The 18,799-nt window shown below is 39.1% G+C and overlaps 1 protein-coding gene across 22 annotated transcripts in view; it reads left to right on the top strand.

Annotated features, from left to right (window-relative positions):
- PBRM1 (polybromo 1) overlaps positions 1 to 18,799 on the top strand; it is a 116,692-nt gene that overhangs the window by 50,769 nt on the left and 47,124 nt on the right. For 11 of the 22 annotated variants that reach the window (XM_064595270.1, XM_064595285.1, XM_045862193.3 and 8 more), the window contains 5 exons: positions 1,797 to 1,841; positions 7,834 to 8,110; positions 10,237 to 10,342; positions 13,981 to 14,623; positions 18,581 to 18,792. In XM_064595270.1, the coding sequence (XP_064451340.1) occupies positions 1,797 to 1,841; positions 7,834 to 8,110; positions 10,237 to 10,342; positions 13,981 to 14,623; positions 18,581 to 18,792 (1,283 nt within the window). The remainder of the gene's footprint in view (positions 1 to 1,796; positions 1,842 to 7,833; positions 8,111 to 10,236; positions 10,343 to 13,980; positions 14,624 to 18,580; positions 18,793 to 18,799) is intronic. The other 11 variants (XM_054504695.2, XM_054504694.2, XM_054504700.2 and 8 more) reach the window with 1 other exon arrangement.

Genomic DNA, 18,799 nt, shown 5'->3' on the forward strand with positions numbered 1-18,799 from the left:
TTTCTACGTGGTGAATCGCAAAACATTTCAGTACTATCACTGCAGGGAAGTCAGTCGCTGATACTCCTGTGTCTTTGTTTTTCCTTATTAATCTGATCTTTATTTGCCATTTTAAGGGTGTCAGATTGCAGACAACTACGTCATAACTTCTTGTAGTTCATAAAATGCTAAGCTAGATGTTTGGTTTTCTCTCTTTCTAATCTTTCTCCGAACTTCCCTCACCCTTCCTTTCTCTCATGGGTTCTGTGGAAGGGCACCTCACTGTAAGACTCTGAGGCTGGACTCCTATAAAGAATCCTGCGAGAACATCTCTTTTGCCTACGCCTCCCACACAGAGTTTCTCTGGCTCAGTCTTTGTGGAACACCATATTCTCCCTCAGCCTTAACTGTCTCACCATCTTTGTAGCATTGGTTGCTCCAGGGAGAACACCGTAAACAAGAAATAAGCTAATCACTAGTAGCGGGCACAGATCCAGAGTTGAATGTAGGAGTCACTAGTAACTGTTGACACTGTTTTGTTCATGCATTAATAGATCCACTAAGATCAGAGGATTTAAAAAAGTGGTTTACGAAAGAGAAGCTGCCCTATCTTTTCCTCTTATAAATAGCATTTGGGAAAAATTTTTTAGTTTTGAGAGTAACTGCTGTGCTATGCCATGGTAACTAAATTGATTGGTATACCCTGAGATGTGAGTCTCCTCCATTACTGGCCTATGAATTTCATCCTTCCAAGTTCTTAATTCCTTGTTATACCAGGGACAACGGAGAAAAATGTGAAACCAGATCAGAGACATCAAATCAAGGACATCTTTGAGTGTAATTATATAACTCTACTACAGCATCACCTGTGTTTTCCAGATCAGTCACCCATCAAAGATAAAAACTTCTAAGACAAAAGAAGGTAATGTAGGCAAAAGTGATGGTACAGTTAGTGCCAACACTGAATGGAAAGAGAGATCTGAAACTAGTTGAGCCTTACAACAGTTCTGAGGAAGCATTAGCCCAGGCCAGATCCTTAATGACCTCTCTGTTTCTGTGGCTTGTATTGGTGGGGCAACCCAAGTAAATCACAGGGAAGTTACTACTCTAAAACCTCCCGCAACAAGAAAACTAAGTATTATGTTGTTGAAATCATAAAATCCTACTTCAGATAAAACGTCTCTGTGAACAGGTTTCCTAGGAAGTGTTTTGAATAATAAAGTGAAAAACACAAATAAGAGAAGAACAAATATAAATCATAGCTAAAGCAATAAAAGAACATACCTGGTTTTGAAATACAGGCATGAGTGGACATTAAGAGGTTGAGAGAAGCAAGTCCTATCTGTGCTTTGAACTGTGTGGCAAAGAAAGAAACATTAACGAGCCTTTTAGAAGGTAGCTCGTTATGTTAGGTTTTGCTAATAAGAAATAGACTTTTCCGGAATTCAGGCAAATACAGCTGCCTGGTAGGTTAAATTCAGCTTGTCCAGTGAAGTCAGGGCCAGGTTTTACAAGTACCACTTAACTCCTAAATACTGTGTAGATTCTATCTTTGCCTTATTTTTTTAATATCAAAGAGTGAAAAATATTAATGTAGGTTATCTTCATTCCGGGAGTGCATTCTTCTCCCCCACCCCTTTCCCCAAAAGTCTACCTGCTGTCATCCATGTTAAAATGTTCCAAGTATTCTTAATATCTTTTATCCTTTGGATTGAATAATCCTCTTTTTTTCTCAACCGTATTTGGTTTGTACATGACCCTCCAATGTTGCTTGTTTTGTTTCTCTTCACATGTAATGTTTGTTTCTGCTTTCCCAGGAACACTCTTGACAGTGAGATGTTGGGTCTCAGGAGGCTCTCCAGGTGTGCAGTCCTTTTTTATGCATAAACGTATTTTTAAAAGTATAACTTCTGTGGCATGGTCAGTACTGATTAGGTGAAAAGTGAAGTCTTAAACATGTGAAATAAGCTTTCATTTGGGTGCCAGTTTTTTGTTGTTTTTTTTTTAAGATTTCTTTCTTTATTTATTCATGAGAGAGAGAGAGAGAGGCAGAGGGAGAAGCAGGCTCCCAAGGAGCAGGGAGCCCGATGCGGGACTCGATCCCAGGACCCTGAGATCATGACCTGAGCCGAAGGCAGGCGCTTAACCATCTGAGCCACCCAGGCGCCCTGGGTGCCAGTTGTTTTTATGAATAAAGAAAGTAGTATAGTTTAGAAGTATAGTTGGTAGAATAAATTCAGAATTAGTTCGCCTTGATATGTTCTGAAGCCTTTATTTGTTGCTAGCTTTGCCAGCAGCCGCAAGCCCTCTCACCAGTCATTGTGGTTGTGCTTGTGCAACAGAAGGTAGCGGCTGAGAATAGGATGGCATCAGCAGTGTCCAGAGGCTGGCAGATGCTGATGCCCTTTCAGGGATGTCTTTTACACATTGGGGATGGTGGAGGGATCAAAACCAATGTTGACAGTCCAGGTGATAATCAGCCTGAGTTGGCACCTGTGCATTGGGTTAGTGCTTCTCGAGCATGAATACATTTTGTCAGTCTCTGATCTTGCCCATGTTTTATTTCTTTGAAAGCATCCATTCTTTTGCATGTCACTTATGATTTTTAAAACAGCCTATGAGTTGCCATGTTATAGTCCTAGTCATCATTGTGTGGTGCTTTTATTTTCACCTTAGCCTTCTGGCGTTCGTGGAGTGTCAATTGCTTGTGGAACACCAGACTCCGCTCTCACAGGCTGTAAAGGAAAATGTTTAGGCATCACCTCCACGTGCCAGGAACTTACTGGCCAGGAAGAAAGGCAGGTTGAAAACAAATTATGTGGGAGCAATGTCATAGAATAATTGCACAAGGTACACACTTGTGTAGTTTTATAGAACTATATATATGACTGCCCAAAGAGCTTTAGGAAATATGATTTCCCTATCATGCTTTTCTTTGCAAGTTAGATGTTATAAAGTTATCTGCATGTTTCTCCCATATGCAGTCCACTCTACAAAATTACTGCGTTATCAATTATCTTCTTCCTAATATTTTCCTTAAGAAAGATTTTCTTAGATCACAAATTTAAGAAAAAGACCATGGGTTATATTTCTCTTACATCATTCATAGTGTGTATGGTACTAATTCTCGGTAATAGTAGAAATAGAAATGTGGGGCATCTGGAGTAGTAGTATAACCCCAAGCTCTTAGAACCTAACTGCCCAAGTTCAAATCCTAGTTATTCTAATTAGCTCTGTGATTTGAGCTTCACCTCAATTTCCTCATCTGAAAAAAGAGTCGATAACTATACCTGTGTAAGATCATCGTGAGGACCTGGGTGGTTGATGTGTTTAAAGCCCTTAGAACTGGGCCTAGGTGCAGTTAGTACTCAAAATCCAACTCTGATTATTTTCTGGAAGTAGTTCCTGTTGACGTCAAGGCTCAGTAGATTTCATTTTGTTTTTAGTCCTCTGTTACTAGTCTGGGAAACTCATTAGAAAAGGTTTATTATTTATTAAAAGGTTTTATTTATTAAAAGGTTTTATTCCTTGAAGACTTGAAGATGCAGTGAATGTAGCCAGCCTGGTAAAGGAGAGAACCTTTGGGGTTACTTAGCTTAACAGCAGACACCACCGAAACTCTAGGATAAGGGAGTTAAATGCTGGGAGACCTGGGAGCCTATGAACAGGGTAGAGAGGCCCACGGTAAGTGCCGACTTTTGGGAAAGGGAGGAACATCATAAAAGCAGCCTAGTGATTATCAGCTGATTCAGGTCTTAGTTCTGATTGTTCACTTTATGACCTTAAGTATTTGCTTGACCCTTGTAATCCTCCAGTTTTCCAGCTGCAAAGTTGGGATAGTAAGTGTACCTGGTTCTTAGAGCTTGAGGATTAAATGACATCACACATATAGTGCTTTACTAGTACAGCCCCTGGCACGTGGTAGAAGTGTTAGCTATGACCATAAATGGGAATTTCGTGTGTATATATGCAAATGTGAATACATATAATAACAAATAATAGCTTCAGAGGAAGTATAATGTTAAGGACATTTGAGAATATAGTCAGCCACAAAGTATGAGAGTGAGGACTAACACTGTGGCATGAAAAATTGAAAGGAAAGATGAGATCCAGAAGGGCTTTGGAGGTTCCTCTAAAACTTGGGTGGTTGATGTGTTTAAAGCCCTTAGAACTGGGCCTAGGTGCAGTGATAAACTAAGAGAAGCAAAAAGTGACAGTGATTGCCGTGTTTCAAGCTGGGTTGGGAGTCAGGAGAACGGTGGTAGTGCTGGCCCTGGAAAATCAGATTCAGAACAGAGCCTCTTGTAGCTTCTAGCCTTTGTGCAAGCTAGAAAAAGCACCCATTTCTCAAGACACTTTCATTTGTTGGAAAATCACTGTAATATAATGATTTTGTTAGCACAGAACCCTTCATGGCCCATCTCCCATAAAATTCTAGAGCTGCATATTTATTATAACAATGCCTATTACCTGAATTGGTGTCCCCTTAAGTGTGGCACCCATAAGTGCACAAAGATAAACAGGCCTGGTTTTGAACTCTCTTAACATATATTTTACTTCAGTATATTTAAAGGTGCTGATTAAAAAAAGAAGAGTGAGTATGCCAGTTACAAGGTCTGAGATTAATGTACTTTTTCCAAAATGGGGAGGAGTAAACAAACTACTTACAGTTAGTGGTGTGGGAGAGGAGGACAGGTAAGATACATAGAGGGGTTCTAAGAAGAATCTGAAAAGCAAAGTGACATTGAAAACAGTAAACAGAAAGTACCAATTAGGGGAATATGGTTTCTGACTTTTTGTAATTCTTATCTCATTTCAGAAAGTATTTGAAGTTGCTTTCAAAAGTCCCAGATATAATAAAGTTTGGCATCCATATTGGACAAAGATAGAGCAAATACACCAACCACCCAAGCTAATAATAGTTGTTATAGAAGAGTCTGAAATTTAACTCAGTTTTTTTCTGATAGCCAGATTAAAACTAATGGGCCAGTAGTTCTCAGTGTCAAAGGCAATGTAAGGATCAGGAAAGATGTCAACAAAATAACAAAACTGGGTTTACCCAGTTCAGAGAAGGTTGTAAGTGACCCTAACAACAAAAGTTTTGCTTGCCTTGAGGATGGAAACCAGTTACACATTACTCTTAAAGAGTGAATAAATGATACAAATGGGGAGAGGATACTATTGGTAATAAAAGTCCTAAAACAGGGGCACCTGGGTGGCTCAGATGGTTAAGCGTCTGCCTTCAGCTCAGGGCATGATCTCAGGGTCCTGGGATCGAGCCCCATATCAGGCTCCTGGCTCAGCGAGGAGTTTGCTTCTCCCTCTCCCTCTGCCTCTCTCCCCTGCTCATATTCCCTCTCTCTCTCTCTCTCTGTCACATGAATTTAAAAAAAAGTCCTAAAACAATACATTTCACTTATTAGAGCAGTCTCTTAAATAAATTCAGATTTCACATTTTTTTAAAAAGATTTTATTTATTTGAGAGAGAGAGAGAAATCACAAGCAGGGGGAGGGGCAGAGGGAGAAGCAGACTCCGCTGAGTAGGGACCCCAATGCGGGGCTCAGTCTCTGGAGCTCGGGATCATGACCTGAGCCGAAGGCAGATACTTGACCAACTGAGCCACCCAGGAGCCCCCAGATTTCACATTTTGGATATGTCCCATTCAAAGCTGCTTGGTGTCAGAGCTATCCCACTCTCCATTCTTTTACTTTGTTGGCATTTTCCCTAAAATTCAGTAAAAAAGCTTTCCCTCCTCTTTAAAAAAACTCCTAAAAATCTGCCCTAGACCCACTCTCAGATTTGTAGGGTATTTGTAGCTTCATACAGAAAAGTCCAGTGATGATTGGGGGTGATATACTGGAACTAGGAAGGGAAGAGAGCTTACCTGGACCAAGAAAGAAACCTTGAATAGTTCTGTGTGATATTCTTGGATTGAGGAGCGATTTCATTTTGAGTTGATTATTGGAGAGATTTTTTTAAGCTCACAGGTTCACAATGGGATTTCTGAGTTTTCATTTTATAGTTTGACCCCCACAAGTGAGATCTAAAGAAACCTTAACTATCTTTAGTAGTTTTAAGCATAGATTTCTGTGATGTCAAATTCAGATTCGGAAATTTTTCTTTAGAGGCTTCTTGAAGGTTAACGTCATCTGTGTTCTAATCTCTGCCTGCATGTGGAGCTCTGTGGTTTGGAGCTCTGTTCCAAGTTCCCCTTCCATTATCCACCTACTGAGTCCTGGACTGAGAGGACTCTTGCTCTCACACCAGTGCACCCAGATGCCTCTTTGGGGAAATCGTTCCCACTGAATGAAACTTCTCCTAACATATCTAACAATTACTTACTTGACACAGAGACACAAAAATACTAAGAGGAGAAAATGACAGAAATGATCCTGGAGCCACTTAAGATTACCCAAGGGAAATGAGCAGTCTGAGTGAAGGCACAGGAAACGGAGGTCCTTTTTCCCTCCTAACTGACCACTGTCAGGCTGTCTTAGCTCCATCAGGCTTGGAAGATAGGCATTTCTGACACATTTTTAAAGCTTGACTTAAAGAAAGATATTTCTTGTCTGTTAATTAATTCTTTATTGGGGTTTTGTTTCTTTTTTAAAAAAAGCATATTTTGAACTTTGGAGAGAAAATATCTGGCCTTTGGCCTCTTTATGATCCAGCAGTAGAGTGAGTCCCTGGACTAGGAGACCCATTTAGCCACATTGTTTGCTTCAGAAATGAACTTCCTTCCATTTATAAGACAGGAAACATAAAAAATACTTATCTCTAAGTACTACATTATATGACATTATAAATGTTTATTGAATAGAAATTAAGTCATAAATCATTTCTTTTTATTACCTACCTGAGTGTTCATCTGGAGACTGCTGGCTTGAGTCTGGTTAGAATTTATCATTGTCCTGAAAACATGCAAATAGTGGGCCAGAAATCATGCTGGAAGATTATCTCTTCTAATAATTCACTGGACAACTCACCTTGGCAAGTCATTTATCCTCTCTGAGCCACTTTCCTCAACAAATAGGAGACAGCCTGTCTGTTCTCTTGGGCTCCTTTTTAACTTGGATTCTAATCTGTGGTCCCTTGACTTTGTTCCACACCACGCACATCTGTTGCTTAGTGTCACATCTCACTGGGAGAATTTGGAGAACAAGACAGGGACTCACATTCAAGGATGAAAATTATTCAAGAGCTCAGGTGAACCACAGAGCATTTATTCCTTAAGCTAGGTTGGGTTGTTGGAATAATGCCCATGGAGCTGGAGGAAGCAGGGACTGACCTAGACAAGATAAATGCAAGAGAGACTTATTCCCACTATAGAGACTCTAGTCTTGCAGATAGCCTCCCTTTCTTTCCTGGTAACCAGGATATGCAGGTGTTCAGAGTGGTTGTCTTAAGAGATGGCACATTCTCTTTTTGTGTGTTTGGTTTTAGTTTTTTGAAGTGGGGACTATTAGTAACAGGGAATCAGTAATTTTACTCCATTTTTGCTATGTTCTTAAAAAAAAACCAAAACATATTTCAACTGATAACAGAATTTCATTTTCTTTGGGTGTTAGAGAAGTTTGTTCTTAAGCATTGCATTTCATAAATATTCTAAACAGGTTTGTCTGGTGTTCATTGGCTGCTCCTGCCAGAGTCACTATGTTTTAACTATTTGGAAATTCTCCTATATTTGCTTATAGCTGCCAGCATGTTTACTGTGTTTGTGGCATATGTAATCAATAAATTATCATCATGAAGCACCTTCCCACATGATTAATTTTTCATTTCATGTTCATCCCTGTATGAAGAAAACTGAACCTCTTTTCATTTCTCCCCTTTTCTACCTCCCCCCTCAACAGTAAAAAGAACATAAGAAAGCAGCGAATGAAAATCTTATTCAATGTTGTTCTTGAAGCTCGTGAGCCAGGTTCAGGCAGAAGACTTTGTGATCTATTTATGGTTAAACCATCCAAAAAGGACTATCCTGACTATTATAAAATCATATTGGAGCCAATGGATTTGAAAATAATTGAACATAACATCCGCAATGACAAGTATGCAGGGGAAGAGGGAATGATAGAAGACATGAAGCTGATGTTCCGGAACGCTAGGCACTACAACGAGGAGGGCTCCCAGGTAAGGATGTGTGGGAATCCTGGGGTGGGCACGTTTTCTTTTGGGTGCTGGTAGCATAATGCATTTTGAGAGACCGGATTTAGAGGCCCTCCCTTAGGTTGCTCTTCTCAATGATTAGCTTTGTCTTTTCTTAATTGTTAACATGGCAATCCATTGCAAAGGTTAGAGGTTCATACTCTCTGTAAGCTGACATCCTGTATTTGAATCCTGCTCTGCCAGTTCCCGTGTGAGTGACTTATCTTCTTCTGAGCCTCATTCTCCCTATCTGTGCCCTTGAGATACTGATAGGGCCATTGTAGGATTTAAACAAGAGAGCATACGCAGAGCACGTAGCACCCAAATGAAAGCCAGTGACAGTAAAATCTTTGCTCCAATTGTTACTACGCGCAATAGCCATACTTCTCCAGGGATAGTCCACAAAATGGTATGATTATATAAGAATCAGGATGTTCTCAGAAAGGCACCTCTAAGTAATTGATTTTGTTATGAAGTATCTTGATTTTCAGTTCCTTATCAGTGTAGCTATAATATATTCTTCCTTCTTTGATATTTTTTCTGTTTCATATTCTGTATCTATTTTTTTATTGAAGTATAATTGACGTGTAACATTAGTTTCAAGTGTACAACATAATGATTTGATATTTATACATATTGCACTGTGATGACAATAAGTCTAGTTAACATCTGTCACTATGCATAGTTACAAAATTTTTTTTCTTGTGATGAAACTTTTAAGATCTACTCTCTTAGCAACTTTCAAATATGCAGTACAGTATTAATAACTATAGTCACCATGCTGTACACTATATCCTTGTGACTTACTTATTTTATATCTAGAAGTTTGTGCTTTTTGACCCCCTTCATCCGTTTCATCCGTTCCCTACCCTCTGCATCTGGCAACCACTGAGCTGTTCTCTATCTGTGAGCTTGGGTTTTTTGGTTTTGGTTTTGGTTTTTCAGAATATACATATACGTGAGATGATATAGTATGTCTTTCTCTGACTTATTTCAACTAACATAATGCCCTCATGGTCCATCCGTATTGTCACAAATGGCAAGATTTCATTCTTTTTTTATGGCTAAATAATATTCTTGTGTGTGGGGGCGCCTGGGTGGCTCAGTTGGTTAAGCGACTGCCTTCAGCTCAGGTCATGATCCTGGAGTCCCAGGATCGAGTCCCGCATCGGGCTCCCTGCTCAGCGGGGAGTCTGCTCCTCCCTCTCCCGCTCCCCCCTCTTGTGCTCTCTCTCTCTCTCTCTCTCTCTCAAATAAATAAATAAGTAAAATCGTAAAAAAATATATATATTCTTGTGTGTGTGTGTGTGTGTTTATCCATTCATCTATTGATGGACACTTACGTTGCTTCCCTGTCTTTTTTATGGTAAGTAATGCTGCAGTGAACATGGATGAGGGTGCATATACCTTTTCGAGTTTGCTTTATCTACTTTAAATCTTCCAGAAATAAAATAACTTTAATATCATGTATTTCCTTTCTTCTTGCTATTACAAAGTAAAGTACGCACTGAGGGTACTTGTGATCAAGCCCTCTATCATAGCGGGGTGTAGCTATACGGGCCATTAGGTGAGTAACCTTGTTCTTGGCTACGTATTACCACCCTTGGCTCCGTCTTCAGAGAGAGATCCTAAGCAGGGATTGTTGCTTTTCACAGATCAGAGGCCAGATTGTGAATTCAGACTGATATTAAATCCCATTTAACAATATTTGAGGTATTGCTGTCCAACTATCATATACTTTTTATTTCCTATTGAGCTAAGATTGCTACCTTGAGGGTCCAGTGGAAGAGAGATTTATGAAGAAAGCAACACATGTAATTATGTTTTAGAACTTCTGTAAAAACTTGCAGTGATTCTGCTGCAGTAGTTCTCCAACTTTAGCATGCATGTCTGCACATTAGAATCACCTGGAAAGCTTAAACAACAAACCATTTGAGGATGAGGCCCACCCTGCAGAGATGCGATTTGGTTGCTCTCTAGTGATCTCAAGCTTTATGTCTTTAGTTCCCAACTATGCTAATGTGTGTTTTTAAAACTTCTTTATAGATGCATGTTCTACTTCAATAGAACGTTTTTTAGAAAATAATTTTAAATATATTTATGGAATATAGGTGTACAACGACGCGCACATCCTGGAGAAGTTACTCAAGGATAAAAGGAAAGAGCTGGGCCCGCTGCCTGATGATGACGATGTGGCTTCTCCCAAACTCAAGCTGAGTAAGGCAGCCTCACGCTTGTTACTCAGTTTAGTCTGTCAAGGATAGAGTACTAATTCACTGAAATAATATCTTAACTAAGTGGTGAATATGTTTGAACTCACACTCTAGCAGAGAGTTTTTTCCTTCTCTCAAGCACTCTCTGTATTTTAAGTAGTTAAACTGTGGAAAGCATGTGGGGAATAGATTATAAAGTCAGAGGTTTTGTTTACTCTCTAAATGCTGTGGACATTTTGTAAATATTAAGTAGTAAGAATAGATATTTTTTCTATATATTATGCCTGTAAGAGTGTAGCGGCAGATTCGGGTTTTTGTATGTTTGTTTGCTGAGTATTAGAATTAAAAGTGAATCCCAGCTGCAGATCCTAGACAGAATTTGAGAAATTAGAGATGCTCAGCCACTGTACTGTAAGTTAACTCCCTTGTCTTTTTTGTGTGGTCTGGGGAGGGTGATTTTATTAGAACTATGAGGATAGGAAGGACAACAAAAGCAGTTAATAGTATTGAACTAAAGAAGAGGTTTCTGCCTTATTTAAAATACATAAATAAAATAAATACCAAGCAAATTACAATGGTATTGTTATATATTCTTTGGAACTATATTTGCTGAAAGGGGGAAAACAAACAGACCCTGCCTTTTTTTTTTAATATGAATTGACTATAAACTGAATATTATAATAGTTTGGGGTATGATTTATTGCTAAGTGATGATTCCTTCTCATTAAGGCATTTATCCTTTCTTAGAATTGTAAAAGCATGCAGAAGGTTTGCAGAAATGTTAATCTTTTATTCTACTTTTTAGGGACACAGTGCCTTTTAAAAATAGAATTAATTCCAGGGGGTGCCTGACTGGCTCAGCCAATGGAGCATGCAACTCCTGATCTCGGGGTTGTAAGTTCAAGCCCCACATGGGGTGTGGAGATTACTTTGAAAAAATAAATTTAAGGGGCGCCTGGATGGTTCAGTCGGTTGAACATCTGACTGTTGGTTGCAGCTCAAGTCATAATCTTACGGTCCTGGAATCATGCTTCCTTGGGCTCTGTGCTCAGCGGAGGGCGGGGGAGGGGGGGTCTGCTTGAGATTCTCTCCCTCTGTCCCTCCCCCCACTTGCCTATGCTCTCTCTGAAATAAATATATCTTTTTAAAAAATTGAAAAATAAATTTAAAAAGATTTTAAAAACAAGTGATTTTGTAAGTTGAGTTAGGAAATGATAGATAATTAACAGTAACTATGTATAAATACACATATTTTTTAAAGTTTAGGGAAAGGAAATTTTAATGTGTAATGTTGATTTCCTTTTCATTTCTCTATTTTGTGTTATGAAACGTTTCAAACATATATGAAGAATGGTACAACAAAGCCCTGTATGTACCAGTTACTCAGCATTTCTCAAGAGCGTGCCATACTTACTTCCCATATCCACTTTTCTCTCTCTTTTTGTTCTAAATTATTTTAAAGAAAATTCAGTCATGTCATTTCATTTCTACATAGTTGAGTGTGCATCTCTAAATATGCAGATATTTTCTTAAATAACCATGGAATCATTATTGCACCTAACAAAATTAGCAGTTTCTTAGTTTCATCTAATACCTGACAAATTTTCAAATTTTACTGCTTATCTCACAAATGCATTTTTACAGTTGGTTTCTTCAAATCAGGACCTAATTAAATTCTTTATATTTGATTGTTATGCCCTCTGTTCACAGTCTAGAGCAAGCCCCTCCTTTTTTAATCCTCATGCCACTGACTCTTCAGAAACCAGATCACTTTCTTGTACAGTTTCAAATTTTGGATTAATCAGTTCACTTTCTTGTGATATCAGCTAACTTTTCCCTTTATTCTTCTCATTTCTTAAAAAATGGAAATTTACTCCAGAGGCTTGATTAGATTCATTATCAGCCCGGCAAGGATGCTTGCTTCATAACATAATAGGTTTTCTACACTTGCATTGCATCACATCTTGGAGCAATGTCTGGTTGAGGTAGAATCTAAATAAGGTCCACATACTGCACTTGATTGATACTTCTTTTAATCTGTAAATCCCCCTCTCGTCTTTCTTTTTTTTCCTTTGCAGTTTATTTGTTGAAGAAATTGGGGCTGTCCTGTAGCTTCCCACAGTCTGGGCTTTGCCAATTGCATCCCTTTGCTATAGTTTACATGTTCTAATGTCCTTGGTGTTTCCTCTAAATTGGTAGTTGGAGCAAGAGCCTTGATCAGATTTAAATTAGATTTAATCCTCATCCCCTCCTTTTGGCACAAAAACCAACTTCAGAGGTGATGAATGGTCTTCCATTGGGTGGCCCTGTAACAGCTGTCGTTTCTCCCACATGTTAACAGCGATTGATGCGGACTCCATTAATTCATTAAAGAGGTATAAAATAAGAGTAGTCTGATTTTATCATTCCTTGCTCATTTACCAACTGGAATACTTCTGTATAGAGAAACTTTGCCTCATCCAATATTTGGTTACCCAGTAGTACAATTTTTGCTTGTTTGTCTTGTTTTGGGTTTTTTTGAAAGGATAAAAGATAGATTCTTACCCCCCTTTGTTTGCCAGTTTTCAAAGCAATGCACTGGTTTACCAGTATCCTCCCAACATTTACCCAGTTCGTTTGTTCATTTTTATATATCATTAAGAACTACTAAATTTAGATGTGTTGCTGAGTTTTAACTCATTGCAGTTGTTGTCCTTATTGATGCTCCTGTTGTCCTAGGCTGGCCGCTATGTTCTACTGACATAACCACAGTAAGAAGGTGTTGACAGATTCTTTACTGTCTTGTGTTTCAAGATACATGAGGCTCATCTTGTGCCAACTGCGAGTCAGCCATTTGCTAAGGAGCTACTGGTGTTAGTATTTGAAATCTGTATTTCAGAATTATGACCAATATAGTCAAACTATGTGGGATTATACCGCTACTGGATTGGTCATTGTTTCCAGGATTTTCAGTGGACAGAACTAGGAAATTTTGTGTGTGATTGTATTATATTTAAAGATAAAATACATCGTAAGTTCATACTGATGCTCTTAACTGAGATTTACGGCTACAAGATTTTTATTCAGTGTTCTTTTTCAACATCTGGATCTCTTTTTCTCCTGTGATAAAAATCTCAGTTCTCGGGGCACCTGGGTAGCTCAGTCGGTTAAGCATTTGCCTTCGGCTCAGGTCATGATCTCAGGGTCCTGGGATTGAGCCCCTCATCAGGCTCCCTGTTCATCGGGGAGTCTCCTTTTCCCTGCCCTCTGCCCCTCCCTCCACTCGTGCTCGCTCTCTCGCTCTCGGATCAATAAATAAAATCTTTTTTAAAAAAATCTCAGTTCTCAAGGATGTTACAGGTGATGGAATTAGAATGTCACATAACTATTCATTTGCTTTATTCTACTTTTCACAACTATCTCAACATGATAATGCTTATTACTCTCTCACTAAAAATATGATTACTGAAAACAGTTTAAATTTGTTTCCAGTTTTTTCTTTGTCCATAAGCTAGATATACTTCACTTAGAGAAATGCTAATTAAACTGTTTTACAAATCACTTGGAGTACTCCCTTTCTTATGATTATGCTTTACCAGCTGTATACAAATTTGGGTTCATTTATTTCATTTTATTCATTTAACATTAAATCTCTTCTTTTAGGTAGGAAGAGTGGAATTTCTCCTAAAAAATCAAAATACATGACTCCAATGCAGCAGAAACTAAATGAAGTCTATGAAGCTGTAAAGAACTATACTGATAAGAGGGGTCGCCGCCTCAGTGCCATATTTCTGAGGCTTCCGTCTAGATCCGAGCTGCCTGACTACTATCTGACCATTAAAAAGCCCATGGACATGGAAAAAATTCGAAGTCACATGATGGCCAACAAATACCAAGATATAGACTCCATGGTTGAGGACTTCGTCATGATGTTTAACAATGCCTGTACATACAATGAGCCTGAGTCTTTGATCTACAAAGATGCCCTTGTCCTGCACAAGGTCCTGCTTGAAACTCGGAGAGACCTGGAGGGAGATGAGGACTCTCATGTCCCAAATGTGACCCTGCTGATTCAAGAACTTATTCATAATCTTTTTGTGTCAGTCATGAGTCATCAGGATGATGAAGGAAGATGCTACAGTGATTCCTTAGCGGAAATTCCTGCTGTGGATCCCAGCTTCCCAAACAAACCTCCTCTTACATTTGACATAATTAGAAAGAATGTTGAAAATAATCGCTACCGGCGGCTCGATTTATTTCAAGAGCATATGTTTGAAGTCTTGGAAAGGGCAAGAAGGATGAATCGGTAGGTTTTCAAAGCTATTTCTTTTTGAGGAGGTGTGATAGTTAATGCAAAACAGAAGAAAATTCTGCTTTGATATACTGTTTCAGCTTAGGTACATGGTTACAGTTGGTGGGGTGCTGTTTTGAGTTCTTACTTGCCACAACATCTAGAGAGCAAGCATATGCTGTGGGGGAGAGCAGACACACTAGTGCATCATCTAGATCAGGGCCAGTGAGAAGGAATACAGGACAAATTTGAAGATCTGTTGAAAAGCATAAACTCTTATAGTCTTTTACAGAACATGTTTTTTTAAAGAGTGAAGTGCTTATAATTAGAAATAGTAATGTGATTTTTTTTTTAAACTTTGAGTTCAATCCAAGCATGCTTTGAATAAATTAAAATAGCTCTTAAGTTATTGATCTGAGGTTAGCCAATTTAAATTTGATCACCATTTCCAGTTCCTAAAAAGGCTGCTTCTTTTTTTTTTAATCTCAGATTTCTCACTTTTAAGTGCCTTTTGCAGATAGTAAATGTACTAAAAGAAGCAATCAAATTTAAATTTCCATCAAACTTGAATTCCCTTTTAATTCTGATCTGTGTTATATCTTCGCCACACAAGAATGGTATAATTGACTTAAAACAGTTTCAGTTTAGCAGTTACAGTGTGTCTTCTGTGTGCTGTTAGAGTCACTTGGGGGAATATAAAAAGTTAAAGATACAGACCCTACCTTCCTGGAGCTCACAGTCTACCATGCTGAAAGGAGACTTTTAGGCAGTGGGTGTAGAGTAATTCCAGCTGGGGAATCTGGTGAAGCCTGCATTTGCTCTGGATCTTTAAAGAAAAATTAGTAGTAATGTTTGCTGTTCCTATTAAGCACCTGCTCTTTGTAAAGCACCATGCGAAACACTTTATCTAGATAATCTCTAACTCTTATAATAGCCATTCTAGGTGATAATCTTCCCACTTTGCATTTGAAGAAGTGCACAGACAGAAGTAAGTTGCCTAAAGTCATACAGCTAGTAAGTGGGGCTGCTCTTCTTGTTCCCCCACTGCAGAGCCAGGCACCAAGACACTAGTCACGGAGCCTAGCCGTAGATGATCAGGCTTGTGGTCTGTGGTCTAAGAGCTCCAAGTCCGACAGTTGGGTTAGGACCTGTGCTTAGGGAAAGATAATTCCAGGTGTGAGACAACACAACAACTTGATATGTAGTAAAGATGGAGGAGTAGGAACTCTGAGCTAGAGCTCTGAAAAGACCTGAGGTATCAGGGGGGAATGGGAGAATGGGTGGGATGTAGATAAGGCAAGTGGTTTGAGTGAAGGCACGGGGTTAGGAAATGAATGTGGTGTGTTCAAGAGATGGTGGGGTTGGGGTCAGATTGGAGAGGCGCCTGAGTGACACATTTAGGAAATGGCCTTAATGTTCAACAGTAGAGCTAGAAATGAAGAGAAAGATGGGGAGACATCTTGCAGTCAAAATTTGCATTCTTTATTTTCACTTACTCAACAAACGTTAATTGAGTGGCTACCAGTGATAAGCATGTTCTAGATATTGGGATATACCAGTGGACAAGACATACGAATCCTCTTTCATGGAGCTTAGACTTCATTTTTGTTCTCAGTTTTCTTAAATAGTCCTTAAGTCTAAAGTCACTCCTCTCCTCCACCTCTGCCCCGCCCCCATTACATCTTGGGGTTAGTTCTGTGAGTCTTCCAAAAGTGCATTTGTCTCTTAGATCATTAGCAACTTTGTCTATCTTATATAGATGATGTGTCTGTTTTAGGAAATAAGCAGATTTGTATCTGTAGGAAATGAGCTCTTTTCATTTTTCCATTGTTGACCTGATTTGCTTTTGAAGCCCAGAAGGTGGAGTCTTGATGCGTTTATTTACATGAGGCAGTGATGAGTTTCACTCTTGTGCCCAGAGCCTTGTAAAACTAAGGGAAGCCATTTTTTATCTTTGTGAATGAAGGTTGTATTATGACTGCTTACGGTACTTAAGTATAACCCCATGCTGCTGAGGTGGACATGCATCAGTTTAGTGAATGATAAACCATCGTTTTATCCGTTTTGTCAGTAATGAGGGTAGATATCTCAAAAATACTAAGTTCATGAATTTAATGAAGTCCATAGGCACTAGGTTTCTATTTTGATCTTTAACAGTGTTCATGCCCCTATCCACCACTGCCACTCAACATCGCCTAGGACCTTACACCCTGAATAGGAGTCTGAAAAGTGAGGCATAGAAAAGTTCATTCAGGGGACAGTGGTTTGTCCATCGGCAGTATTCAGTAACAGCACAGCACTGACTCATGCCAGTTAGCCACTGGCTTTCCTAATCTGCTGGCAGCATTCCTGAAATCAGTTCTCGGACTACCTAATAGGAAGGGGGACCCTCGGGAAGACAAGGACAAGGGAAGCACTAAGAGCTTCCTGTGCTCTTAATTATTTCATTCTACTGGATGTCTGCCTTATAAAGATTACCCAACAGCTAAGGGGAATTAAGAGTTATTTTCTTTTTCCATCTTGAGTTTTTGTTCTTATGCATGCAGGCAACACTGAGCCTCACAGATTAATTAATGAATTCTTCATATTATTTTGTTTAAATAAAACAGGAAAGATAAGTCAGATGTTTAATGGCTATGTACAGCACTTCCATTACTAAACAACATGACCTGATGGAATTACGAATCTGCCCTTTCATTGTAACAGGGATTACCAAAAGTGCGTTTTCACTTTTAATTTTATACTTAAAATTGTAAGCTGTTATAAAATGAATTTTAATGTCAAGTGAACAGTCTTAAGACATCTCTGTTCAGAAAACAGGCATCAAAATAATAAGAGTTTCTTCCCTTGACCAGTTTTATTTTTATTGCTTTCCTGTAAGTATTAGCATTTCTGTAACCTGAAAAGATTTTTAAAACCTTTCCAGAAACATTCATTTAGGTTGTTATTGGCAGTGTTTTTAGATTGTTTGCCAGTTCACTTTGGCTGATGGGGAGAAGCATTCTGGAGGTTTCACTAAAATTTGATGCTCTAGTGGTGGGTATCAGCAGGTGACTGACTGGGCTTGCCACTCCCCCCTGACCAGAATGTGTCCATAACTGCTCTAAGACTTTGTCTGTGGTTACTTTGTGAATATTTTTCAGACCCTGGTATTCCTAGTTAATGGAATTATGTTTAAGCCATCCTCAGACCACAGTGGATTAGAGATAGTAAAAGAATTTCTTCCAGTCTGAATTCTGAGGCTGATTTTGCCCAGTCCTGTCCTCTCATTCTGTAAATGAGGAAAGAGCCTTTAAAAAGCTTTCAGTGTGGCAGATCATTTTTCCCCCATCTTTCACTGTGTTGCCTCTGCTGGTTCCCCAGCATTATGTAGTCATTTCTGGGAAACTAACATGAACACTGATTCTGAGGCCCATAAGTGTTATAGGATGGATGCCCTCATGACTTTGCAGTTTAGGGTCAAATATTTGCTGGGGCCTACCAGCCTAGGCAAGTATGATAGAGATTCAAAAAGAAGAAAGTGGATACTGCCTAAATCTTTTGTCAATAGTTTATATGTTAGTCCCTCGGTTAAGAGAAGGTAAAAATTAATCCAAGGATTAGATACAAGTAAGTGTCGTGGTGTGGAGCCTCAGTGTAGTCCTTGATTGTGACAGCCCCCCCTCCCCCCAAAAATGCCAAAATCAACGGATGCTTGAGCCTTGTTTCTCCCCAGAAAACCGTATGAGGCCTTTTCTTTTACATGAGCTGTACAAGGAGTGAGTCTTAAGGAAGAGGAAACTGGTGGGCATGAGGCTTGCCGAGGTAACAGTTCAGATTCTCTTCTAAAACTTTCAAGGAGATACCCTGCTGTACAGAAGTACCATTACATCCATTAACGTGTTATGGAAGCATGGGTAGAGTTAAACATATAAGTGAGGTGTGTGAAAGAAGCAGCTTGTATGTCAATGGGTGCTCTTGATGCCCTTATAGGACAGATTCTGAAATCTACGAGGACGCGGTAGAACTGCAGCAGTTTTTTATTAAAATTCGTGATGAACTCTGCAAAAATGGAGAGATCCTGCTTTCACCAGCACTCAGCTATACCACAAAGCATTTGCATAATGATGTGGAGAAAGAGAAAAAGGAAAAATTGCCAAAAGAACTAGAGGAAGATAAACTAAAACGAGAAGAAGAAAAAAGAGGTTGGTT

The sequence above is a fragment of the Mirounga angustirostris genome, unplaced genomic scaffold (genome assembly GCF_029215605.1).
Source record: "Mirounga angustirostris isolate CCGP_5_RB_7025 unplaced genomic scaffold, mMirAng1.0.hap1 SCAF_1, whole genome shotgun sequence".
Classification (NCBI taxonomy): Eukaryota; Metazoa; Chordata; class Mammalia; order Carnivora; family Phocidae; genus Mirounga; species Mirounga angustirostris.